A 12,850-nucleotide genomic window follows, 5' to 3' on the forward strand; every position below is an offset into this window, starting at 1 on the left:
TCATCTGTAAATAGTTAGCAGCTTCAGTATTAGCTGAAGCTTTTTCACCTGAATTTCTTAGTTGCCTTATACCATGGTGATTTTTAAATTTTATTAACTAACCTTTCAAATATGTGCACTTAGTTTTTAAGTTCATTTCTTAGTGAAATATTTTGGTTTGAGCCATTAGCATTGGACCCGTCAATGACATGCCCTTGCAGTGACGCTGTCTGACCCATTCAGTCATCACTTTTACATGATATTCAGTTTTAGCATATCAAATAATTCTTCTGTTATTCATTACTAGTGAGATGTCAGAATCCACAAAAAATACAAAAAGCTCCTTTTTCTGTTTATCTATGTCGTATACTCCCGCACAAATTTTAGACGGATATACATTTATCAATTTTTTGCAGGAATTCCACTTTTTGTGTATTGGACATGCTTTGCTTAATGGATGAAACATGCTTTCACTTGGTAGATTCTGTTGCAGCTCTAGAATTAGGAACTCTTTTCGACATAATTGAAAGTTCAAACCTTAATTTTCATAAAGTTGCTATAATAAAAACAGCCTGCAAAAAATAATAAGCTGGTTCAGAAGTCAAATAACAAAAATCATTTTGAAAATAGTACGCTGATTTTTGTTGTTTGACTTCTGAATTAGTATTTATTCGGTGTGTTATTGTGTCTTAATAAGCTGGATCAAATCAGAAAGTCGAGGAAAGTGCAACCTGCTATATTGACTGAAATTCCTTGGAATCAATAAAGTATAATTTTAGCCTAGATTAACAGCGTCTGCTATACATTATTGGCTATGTGTCAGATTGGTGGCGAAAGACAAGTTGTTCCACTAAATTTTGTCTTAATTCTACCGCGCACGGAGACAATTAAGACTGAATTGTATTAGTTCAGTTATTTGTTATATTTAGGTCTATTTCTTCCACATGCTTAAGGCTTATCTATGTCCTGAACAAGTAAATTCCTACATATATTAAATGGCTTATCGAAGGCTAGTGCTAGATATACCACTTGATGCAGTCTCTGCAAGTCCTAAATTCTGCTACCATGTGCCTTCCTAAGTTCTAAATTTTTGCCGCCCCTAAATTTTGGATCCCAGTGCTTTCCCTAAATTCAAAAATTTTTTTTCATCCCTTTATTTTGTTGCTCAGTGTTCCTCTAAAATTCCAAAAGTTTTATCTTCCCTTAATTCTGCAGCTTGATGTGGTCATGCGAGCTCTTATGCTGGTTCTGGGTTTATGTGAAAAACAAATCAATTATTCTTAATTCAAATAGCACTAAATGTAATCTTTTGGCCTATGAGTATCATTAAAAAAAAACTCTTTTTTAGCATATGGAAAGAAATGTTTGTTAAATTTTTCCTCGCCAACATTTCTTAGTGCATTTAACTTTAAATCTGTATTCATAACCAAGCGTAATATCAACATAAAAGATTGTCATACACTTTGTTATTAAATTACCAATATAAACATTTTTTTGGCCATTGCTGCATAAATCATTACTCAAGTTGTCATGTGTTGATAAACATGTGGCGATGAAAGAAAAATATAATAATGATTTGGCAGGTTGGTGCTAGGGATATAAAATATTAGTAGGTGTAAATTCAATGATGGTTGTAGAATGTTTCAGTTTCAGATGTATCGAAGAAGATGCACAGCTATGGAGCCAAATTATTGATCACACAAATTTATCCTAAGTTATTGCTTCTTCAGTAACAAGGTATTTATTTATTGCCAAAGTGAAATTAAGAATTGGGGCTTTACACATGTTTTATCTTGGGAGGAAAAAAACAAATGTTCATGTGTGAAGGTTACAAAAAGAAAAGTTTGTGGTTTTGAGGTCCGTATTTTACATCATTCCGGATATTGGACGTCCGGATCTTGAACTTTATACTGTATATACAAAATTAGACAGGACCAAAATGTTCATTTGTTGTAAGGTTCAACTGAGAAGCGAAACAAAAGTAAAAGCTGCTTTATTTTCAGATTTTATTATATATGTTTAATGAAGAAGATGTAATAACATTTGTACATCAAAAATGTAACAATCACATATGGGATTTATGTTTAAAAGAAAACTTCAGTATTAACCCTTTGAGGGATGGTATATAAAATAATTTAAAGTAGGGTAAATTTTGCATGAATTGTAACTTGACTCTTAAGAACACAAAATTGAGAAAAAAATCTGGAGCGAAATCCTGAATTTTGACAACCAGTATATATTTTATACCAGTACCCTTATAAGACATTTTTTTCCCCGGGTAGCTGCCAATTGTTAATTTTTGTTTTTAAATCTAATTTTGCATCCATTTTAGAGATGGGTTTTTGAGTATAGTTATGCAAGTCTGAAGTCAAAAACTTTTAAAATTTCACTAGAAGTTTACAATTTTCAAAATAAAGTTTATTGTTTTTATGCACCTTGATGATGCAATTGAGCTTTTGTAAAATATAGATAAAAGCTTTTGAAATTGATTTAAATTTAGTATTATTATTTTATGAAAAAATTTAGCAAATATAACACTGCATGTGTAAACCATATCATGCCGTATCTGAACTAATACAGTACAAAGTCCAAAATACGGACGTCCATTATCCGGAAAGATCTAAAATCCAGACCTCAAAATCGCCAACTTTTGTCTCCTAGGCTTTACGCATGTGCATTTGATCCCCCTTCTGCATATAATAAAACATCTGGAGAGTCCCGATTTTTAATTTCACTTCGACGCTAAATAAAATATCTTGTTATTGAAGAAACAAACATTTTAGCATAAATTTGTACGATCAGTAATTTGGCTCCGTCACTGCGTATCTGCTTTTTGGCACGCATTTCAAACTGAAACATTCCACTTACTGTAATTTTCGGAAGAAACGCTGCGGCGTTTACGTGTTTAAAACTTAAATTTTCAGAGGGTGCGGCGTTTCTACCCATGCGGCGTTTAGGTGCACTAAAAATAAAATATTTCCTTTGATGGTCATTGTGCATAGTTTGAATAACTTTGTCATTGTACATAGTTTGGATGGCGTTGTCATTGTGCATAGACCACTCAGTTATTCCAACACAAAAGACCACTCAGTTGCTTTTTGCGAATGTTATTTTGTATACATTCTTTCCCTTGAACGAACCTACATGCCTTATTCACCCTAAACGGGATCTCAGAACAATAACATTCTTTCCCCTTTGAAATCAGCATTCTCATCATTTTGAATAGTCTCTCTCCTCTGCCATTCGATGAATCTTCCAGGAACCATCCTCTCTCCACCCCTGCCTTTTCTGCAATTTTTTTCAAAGGAGGACACGACTCCACCTGCCTTGCAATAACGAACTCTGATGTATTTCCCCTTCAGCATGAATTGATTTTTCTTGTCATTCTGCCAGATACAGATCCAATCATGTTGAGTACAAGTACTTGTTGGATAGTTTTTAAGAGCGGAAAATTTTTTAAAATGGCACCTAAGCGGCACAGAAGCTATACTGCTGGTTTTAAGCTTGATGTAATTTCACGTGCTGAACAAGTTGGAAATAGAGCAGCAGCTCGAGAGTTTGAAGTGGACGAGAGATGTATTCAACGTTGGAGAACTGAAAAAGAACTTAAAAATATGCCACAACAGAAATGAGCCAAAAGAAGTGGTATTGTAAGGTGGCCGAATCTAGAGGACGACCTTGCAAACTGGATAAAGGAGCAACGAGAAAAGGGAATGGCAATTTCGACTGTAAAAATTTGCTTACAAACAAAATTTATAGCAAAACAAATGAACATAAATGATTTCAGAGGGCCTTCCTGGTGTAGCCGATTTATGAAAAGAAAAAATATTTCTGTGCGTGCTAGAACAACAGTCGGGAAACAATTACCAGTGGACTGGCAGGATAAAAAGGCATCTTTTCTAAAATATGTGACAGATATTATTGACAAAAGAAAACTTCTTCAGTCATAGATAATAAATATGGATGAAACGCCGTTAGCTTTCGAATCTCCTGCAAACAGAACTGTTGATGAAACTGGTGCAAAAACTGTATCTGTGCTTACGACGGGGCAAGAAAGAATGTCATTTACACGTGTGTTAGCTTGTGCCGCAAATGGTGACAAGCTAAAGCCGATGATAATTTTTAAACGGAAAACTATTACGAAGGGAGATTTTCCTAATGACGTAATTATTTGTGCAAACGAGAACGGCTGGATGTGCGAAACGATCATGCATGAGTGGCTACAAAAAGTTTGGCAGTGTCGTAAGGGACCTTTTTTCCAACCAAAAGGGTTATTGATAATGGATTCCATGCGTGCTCATTTACTTGAGTCAGTGAAAACCAGATGTCAAAAATTGTCTACGACCGTAGCAATAATTCCTGGTGGTTTGACAAAAATCTTACAACCATTAGATTTGTCAGGTAATAAATCTTTCAAAGCTGAAGTCCGAAAGCGGTGGGAGTGTTGGATGAGTGAAGGATTGCATACGTATACCAAAAGCGGCAAAATGCGTAGAGCATCTTATGAAGAAGTTGCAAAGTGGGTAGGAAGTGAGTGGAAATCGGTAAAGACATCGTCAATAATAGCAGGATTCAAAGAAGCTGAAATTATATCTTTAGATAAAGAGACTGTAAACCAAGAGGATGAATGTGACGATCTGGAAGACTTAGATCAGGATTTACTAAATCTTTTTAATTCAGAAAGTGAAGAATCAGATTTTGATGGCTTCATATGATGTATAGTTTGCTGTAATTCCTTTTGTAAGTAAAATTTCCTTTTGTAACCCAAATTTAATAGTTCGTTGTTGCAATATTTTTTATAATATAGTCTGAGTATTACAATATGGACTTCTTTAGTGGGTGTATATAAGTATATTCGTGAACGTAAATATATTTTCAACATTTCTTACCTTTAATTTATTTGAATTATGATTTCATTTCATGCATTTTTCTTAACTTATATGTCATATATCAAGACATAGATTGAGATTTTGCATCTGTACGGCCCACGACGATGTCACGCGCAATTAGATCTATTGCGACGTTTCTGTGTAATTTTAATTTTTTTCGCCATTTTACTCGAGTGCGCCGTTTACACTGATGCGGCCTTTCTTCCGGATATTACGGTAGATACATCATTGTCTGACGCCAACCTGGTGAATCATTATTTATTATGCTTTCCTTTCATCACTGCATGTTTATCAAAACATGACAACGTGAGTAATGACTCATGTAGCAATCCCTAAACAATTTTCTTTATGTTAGTAATTGAATAATAAAGGAGTATGGCAACCTTTTATGTTGACATTATGCTTGGCGATGATTACAGATTTAAGTTAAATGCACTAAAAAATGATGACGAGGGAAAATTTACCAAAAATTTCTATTCTTATGCTAAAAATAGATTTTGTTGAAGATACTCATAGACCCAAAGATTACATTTATGGCTATTTGAATTAAAAATAACTGATTTGTTATTCACATAAACCCAGAACCAGTGCCAGGGCTAGTATGACCGCATAGAGTTGCAGAATTTAGGACCCACAAAGACTGCATCAGGTGGTAAGATAGCTAACGCCGACCCTCAATAATGTTTAAGTATATGTGGGAATTTATTTATTCAGAACTCTGATAAGCCTTAAGCATGTGTAAGAAATAGACATTAGTATAATAAATAACTAAACAAACTAATACATTTCAGGCTTAACCCTCTGACTGCTCAATTTGTGGACCGAAATCGCTTTAAAAATTGTGCAATTTTTTTTTGCATATTTTAAATCTGTATATATTGGAGAATTGAAAAATGCATTTTTCCTTTCTAGAAAATATTTTTTTATATAAATTTTTATCATGAGAAACTAAGTTGCCAGATGAACCAATTTCAGATGTTATCACCCCCCAAAAAATGTTTTTTATATAAATTTCACTCGAATTACAGTCCATTTCTATTTATTGGATAATATAAAAAAGAAAAATATATAAAATTTAAGAAAATATAAAGCACTGAGGAAAAAATACCGTAGAAATGCAGTTTAGTATAATAGAGTTCAAAACAAGGACTTCCAACAATGTAACTGAACAAGAAATTATGTCTATCTACAGAATTAAAGAGAAAGCACCAAAAGCGGAGTAACTTAGATTGAATGAAATGTTTAATAAGATAAACAAATAAATATTAAGCTTTTTTTTTGTAAATTTTGATCCCCGTTAGATCATAAATATTTCATTATTTCATAAATCATGATTTCATATTTTTAATTTTATAATATCTACATGCCATCTTACTAGATTTAAGCTGATGATCTAGTGTCAGGAAAAATTCCCAAATCTGGTATCGCCGAAGTCCCGACGAGTCCGGATTTCGGACTTTGTACTGTATAGTGCTACAAGGAGATGTAACTCATCTGAAAAATTGAAAAATGAATCATCTGAAAAAGTATGTTGCTTTTTTGAAGTTATTATATTTTACTATTTAGATAATATATAAAAAAGAGAATAAATACCAAGAATCGCCCTTCTCACAGTTTAAGCCCCTTTTTAATTTTTTGTAAATATAGATTTTAATAAAGTACAATGTCCAAGATCCATACTTGTAGGGATTTCCACGATTCCGGATTTGGTATTTTTCTGGATTTTAGATCATCAGATTAAAGCTAGTAAGATGTCATGTAGAAATTATAAAACAAAAAATATGAAATCGTGATTTATGAAATAATGACACTTTTATGATCAAAATCATAAATGCTTCAGCATTTCAAGAAAGGGTATCAAAATTAAAAAAAAAAAGCTTAATATTTATTTCTTTCCTTTATTAACATTTCTTTCAATGCAAGTCGTTTAAGTTGCTTTGTTTTTTGTGCTAATACTTTTTCTTTAATTCCATAGACAGACATAATTTCTTGTTTAGTTACATTGTTGAAGTTCTGTAATTGCTGTTTTGAGAATTCGGAATAACTTGTGAGTCAAAATTTTTTCATTTGCAGTAAATTCTCTCACTTTGCTATCTGTAGCAGTATTTTCTTGATCTAGAACCATGCTACAGATTGTGCCATCCATTAATTGATTGATGATTGAGGAGTATTGTCGTCACAATGAAAATCTTCTTTTATATCATATTCATTTATTACAGCTTCTCCACATTTCTTTACAAAATCCTTTAATTGGAAAATTTCACCTATGGTTTGCAAAATCTGAAAACCTTTAAGATTTGCGGCTATCATCATAAAATTCAGCTAGTATCATGAGATTGGCCACTAAAGACAAGTTGTTCCCTAAATTTTATCTTGCTTCTATCGTGCTCTGAGACAGTTAAGCCTGAATTGTATTAGCTTAGTTATTTACTATACTTATATCTATTTCTTACATATGCTTTAGGCTTAACTAAGTCCTGAATAAATAAATAAATTCCCACATATACCTAAAGCTTATTGACGGCCGGCTTAGTGCTGGTTGCAGTCTCTGCAGTGCTGTGTTCGAAATTCTGCTACCAAGCACCTCCCTTTGTCTCCCCTAAATTCTGCCGCCTGGTGCTGGTTTTGGGTTTATGTGAAAAATAAATCAGTTATTCTTAATTCAAATAGCACTAAATGTTATCTTTTTCCCTATGAGTATCATTAAGAGAATCTATTTTTAGCATATGGAAAGAAATTTTTGTTAAATTTTTCCTCGTGAATATTTTTTAGCGCATTTAACTTAAATCTATAATCTTTGTCAAGAGTAATATCAACACAAAAGGTTTCCATATTCTTTATTATTCAATTACTAACATAAGAAAATTGTTTAGGCTTCACTACTTGAGTCGTTACTCAAGTTGTCTTGTCTTAATAAACATGTGGTGATGAAATCAAAATATAATAAATAATGATTTGTCAGGTTTTTGTCGGGGATCTAAAATATTAGTAGGTGTAAAATCAACGATGTATCTTTGTAGAATGTGTTGGTTTGAGATGTATATCAAGATGATACGGTTTGGAGCCAAATTCTTGATTATGCAAAATTTAGTGCTGCCATTTAGAATCAAAAGAAAATACTAAAAGCTTACAATTACAGCTTTTGGTGTATAAAAATTAGCGTTAAATGGTAGGATTATTTTGATTTGTTAAAAGTATAATTATAGAAACTAGTATATTTTTTATGAACACTTTGTGCTTGAAACAGTATTCTTAAATTTGGCAAATTTTTTTGTAGGCAGAATAGATAATTTGAAAACTTAATTTTGTTCCTTCATAATTGTTTAACTTGGGAATGGTATTCTTTGACAAACAGTAATGCATAACTTTATAAAAATTTAGTGCTATGGAATTAAATTTCATAACATCCATCTGAGTTAATTTCTTAATTCATCTACATTCCTTATCTGACTGCTAGAAAAATTTTTGGTTTACGTATAAATGGTATAGTTTCAGAATAACAGGATGAATTTTGCATTCTTCTTACAGTTTACAGAGCAAGGCAATTCAAGCCGACATACTCAGCTAATGTGGTGCATTTTGTCAAAGGTGTGGAATAAATTGTGCTTGGAGTTGCATACTCATTAAAATATATATTTATACTGTTAACCTAAGTGTTAATTTTAGCGCCAGTGTTATATACATTATAAAGCTGGTCACTTCCTCTATATATCTATTAATTACTTTAGGCCTTATGTTGCAGTTTTGATGGTGATATTTTACAGCTTTTCTTAAAATAATTCTAATTATACAGACTATAAAATTTCTAAGTGAGTATTGAAAATCAGTTTTATAGGTATATGGAATCACAAAAACAATCATTTCAATCGCTCTGTTGATATAGTACTGAAAACTTATACAAGTAATGTTTTTATCAAAGTAAGTTTTATAATATGGAAAGGAAAGTATATGCATATAACTCAAACATCTCTAGCAGTAATGAAAGTAAAATACATTTCAGATAAGAAGTATAAGAACTTTAAACTGGAAAATGTTTTTCTTTGTAATTAATGAATGAGCACTCATTTTGGATATATTTTCTTTGTTCTTATTACAAAAGTTTTACACAAATGCATAATTTAAATTATTACAGATTACCTTCTTTATTTTAGACATGTACATTTGTACTTTAATGATAATAATAAACTGCAGAAATTGCTGTCTTCCACTTTTTTTACTGTTTGTGTTAGCAGATAATATTGAAGGTTTTTTACTGTTTGTGTTAGCAGATAATATTGAAGGTTTAACTGTGGCAGATTATCAAGTCATTAGTTGCTGATGTCTTCTTTTCTCTTGTTTGCCCTTAAATTAATCTTTATAGGAGAAAGTATTTTGCCATTTGTTTCTCTTAATTATACCCCAAAATGTTTTAATTTTTAGGCATCAAGCCGAGTTAAGCTGTTAGTCCGAAGCCATGCTGTTCACGATGATGCATCTCCTCCACCTGACCTCGAGACTGTCATTGCAAATACTAATATGCTGAGTGTCACAAATGCATCATCTTTCTCCACACAGGTTTGTATATCATTGAAAGCATTTGTATTTAATAATTTTTCCATATCATGAATTGTTTAGTTCATCATTTAGTACTAACTGTCAGTTGCTTAGAAGCAGATCCTTTTACAGCACTGCAAATTCTTTATCCTTCAAAATCACTGACATTGTGGACTAAGCTAGCTTGAGATCAAGTCCAGTCACATTTAACTTTTCTCCGCCATCATATTACTTAATATTTCATGTTCAAACATATCATCATTTGTTTTTCTTTTTTTAGCTTATTGATTCCTAGGCAATGTCAGTTTTCTCTTAAGAGTCAATTTATAGATTAGCCCTTTCCGGCATGGTGTGCCCAGTTTCGGCACATCCAAAAATTCCTTCTCTCGCCCACAAAAATTTAATTGAAAAGAGGCTACTATTGATTACTTTTAATCTTCTTATACTAGATACCAGTGCAACACACACCAGGCCATACATTTTAGCCATCTTTAGCTATTAAATACCCTCATTTTCCATAAAAATATTCCAGATTGACAAGTTGACAGTCTGTCGTGGCTTCACCTGATCTTTCACTGTCGGACCATTTTACTTTGAAGAACCATGTCCCATATCTGGCTGGAAAACATGCACACTAACTGCTGAGCTTTATTTCATTCTTTAGCGTGAAAGTCATGCCTGCATTAAATCAAAGAGGTGTGTTATCTGTTACAAGCTTTATGCAGGATGGCGCACCACCACACTAAGTGAATCCAGTAAAACGATTTATATTGAGTAGTACCTTTGGTGAAGACAGAGTGATCAGTCGAGGTGGCAAGATCACATGGCCTCCACGATCACCCAACCTCACTCCGATCCATTTCTGGTTGTGGGTCTACTTGTGTACCATTCATTCCCTTTAACATTGGCCAAACTCAAATATTCTATCTGTTGTAAGTTTTTTGCAGTTCATTCCAATATGTTGCATTCAGCTGTAACAGGCATTGTGAATCGCTTTAATTATGTCGTACAATGTTCTGGAGGTCATGTGAACAGTTGTTATTGAAAGAATAAATGAATGGAGCATATTGTTTTCATGTTAGTTGTGTTTCAGGTTGTCAGAGCCCTTTACCGGTGACATTTGAAGCAAAATCTTTTTACTAGTTTACTAGTTTTACCTAGTAGCCATTATGACATTGCATTATGACCACCCTGTTAATAACATGTGGGGCCACTGTTATTAAATTTAAGTTTGTAGATGACGCTGCTATTATGAATGCAGGTTTATTAAGACAATCACGTGACTACTCATGCTTTGGATTCGAGCATAGATATTCTGTTTATTTTTGCTGGATTTGCAGTGCGTTTTTTTTTTTTTTTTTGCTTGAAAATAAAATCACATTTTAATACAGTCCATTGCTTGTTGTTATTTATCCGCATCATATCGCCATATTTATTATTTTGTCCCGTTTCACTGGAGAATATATGAATTTTTTGGAAACAATAATTCTTATTACTCAATTTTTATTTCGTACACTACGAATGCTGCATAAGCCATTTTTAGTACTGTCGATTTGTAGATTTGTTTACAATGCTTCGCGTGTTTTCATTTGGGTTTTAATCTCTGCAACAAAAATTCATTTGTCATCACCTAATAGATACGTATTTTTCGTATTAATCAAAGAATTTTGATGCTGTGGACTGTTGCTGAATCATTTGAAAGAACATATCTGCTGTATCAGAGTAAGTCAATTTTACATTTTTCATAATGGATATGAAATCACTGTTAGTAAAGAAATGAGTTGCTAAATGCAATTTAATGAAATTGAAAGATAAAATTAATCCTGAGATTGCTAAAGCCGATGAGGCAAAAATTGAACTTTTTAAAAAGAATTTGAATATTTTAAGTGCAGATGTTATACGTAATTTTGATAACATTTATGTAACATGCAAGGAAAAAGAAGTTGAAACCTATGGTTTACGAATATCAAATGGTTCAAAATACGATTGATGATCTCTATTTGGATTTAGAACGAAAAGGTTCTCGTCTTGATAATGTTAGTTCAGTTAGTGTTAAATCAGATACTACAGAAGTAAAACTTCTGAAATTAACTTTACCTACCTTTAATGGAAATTTAGATCAATGTCTTACATTTAACAGTATTTTTAAGGCCAGTGTACACAATAATGTTAAATTATCAGGCGCTCAAAGGCTTCAGTATCTTAAGAGCTCTTTTAAGCTGAAGCTCTGAAAATAATTCAAGCTATACCTATTTCAGATTTAAATTATAAAATTGTTTGTGGTTTACTCGAAGTAAGATTTTCGAATAAACGTAAACTGGTGGATTTATTAAGAAGCTTATTACTCATCCAAATGTTTCTGTTTCAGCGGACCCTATTTTGAATCTTGTCGACGTCACTAATGAATACATTCGTTCCCTAAATCTTCTAGAACAAAGGCTTTGGTGACACATTGGTAACTCGTTTACTTGTAGAAAAATTGGATAAAAATACACACATTTGGTATGAGAGATACTTAAAAAGCGATCAACTAGGAACATTAAACGTTTCTAAAGGAACATGCTAGAACACTTCACAACAGTAAAACCAATTTGAAGGGAAGAAGGATGAATTCTAAAGTAACATCTTTGGTTTTAGAAGTTACTACAAATTGTCCTTATTGTAAGAAAGATCATTACTTATATAAATTTGGTCAATTCGGTAAATTGCCTGTTGGCAAGTGATTCAACTTTGTGAAGTTTAATAAACTTTGTTTTAATTGTTTATCTAATTTGCATAATGTTAAGGCTAGTAAAAGCTTGAGTAGATGCAAAACGTGTCTCAATAATCATCATTCATTATTGCATTTCACAAAATCTTGAGATCTATCAGTAGCGGATTTTATCTGCTACTGATAGTAATGGAAATACATTGTCTGTTCATGCAAGCGTCATTACTCCTCAAAATATGAGAGAAAATACAATCCCATATAATGTTTCTAAAAATTTTAATCAGGTACACTCTATTGTGAATAGTGGAACTATAAACAGGCAAGTTTTGTTGTGCACTACTGCAATTAAAGTACGTCACGCACTAGGTAATTTCGTACAATGTCGAGCCTTGTTGGATTCTGGCTCACAGGCAAACTTCATTACTGAGAGTTATCTTTCAAAACTTCGTCTGAATAGAAAAAAGACAAAGATCCAGATATCATGGCTAGAATCAACCACATCTCAAATAAATGGAGAACTGGAGATTACTTTCTCCCCTCTTTTTGGTTCAGAACCTTCCTTTACAACTTCTGTTTTTGTTATAGACAAGGTTATCTCGAAGCAGTTCTGGAAAAAAGTTCTGTCGAAATCCGAAGTAAGGTGGGAGGAACATTTTAAAACTTCGCTGAAAAATCGCTGACGAACATAGAATATTCCAAGTAAAATGGGAATTAGAATATTTTTGCTGAGAAATAAAAG

At 32.6% G+C, this 12,850-nt stretch overlaps 1 protein-coding gene across 5 annotated transcripts in view; it reads left to right on the forward strand.

Annotated features, from left to right (window-relative positions):
• Positions 1 to 12,850, forward strand: part of enc (R3H domain containing protein encore) — a 208,844-nt gene that overhangs the window by 24,926 nt on the left and 171,068 nt on the right. For all 5 annotated transcript variants that reach the window (XR_015038915.1, XM_085809124.1, XM_085809123.1 and 2 more), the window contains exon 3: positions 9,288 to 9,422. Coding sequence is in view for 4 of the 5 variants with exons in the window: in XM_085809124.1 (XP_085665250.1) it covers positions 9,288 to 9,422 (135 nt within the window). In the remaining variant the exon portion in view is untranslated. The remainder of the gene's footprint in view (positions 1 to 9,287; positions 9,423 to 12,850) is intronic.

The sequence above is a fragment of the Stegodyphus dumicola genome, chromosome X2 (genome assembly GCF_044657685.1).
Source record: "Stegodyphus dumicola isolate Sdum_Otavi_A_Nest chromosome X2, ASM4465768v1".
In the NCBI taxonomy this organism is placed as follows: domain Eukaryota; kingdom Metazoa; phylum Arthropoda; class Arachnida; order Araneae; family Eresidae; genus Stegodyphus; species Stegodyphus dumicola.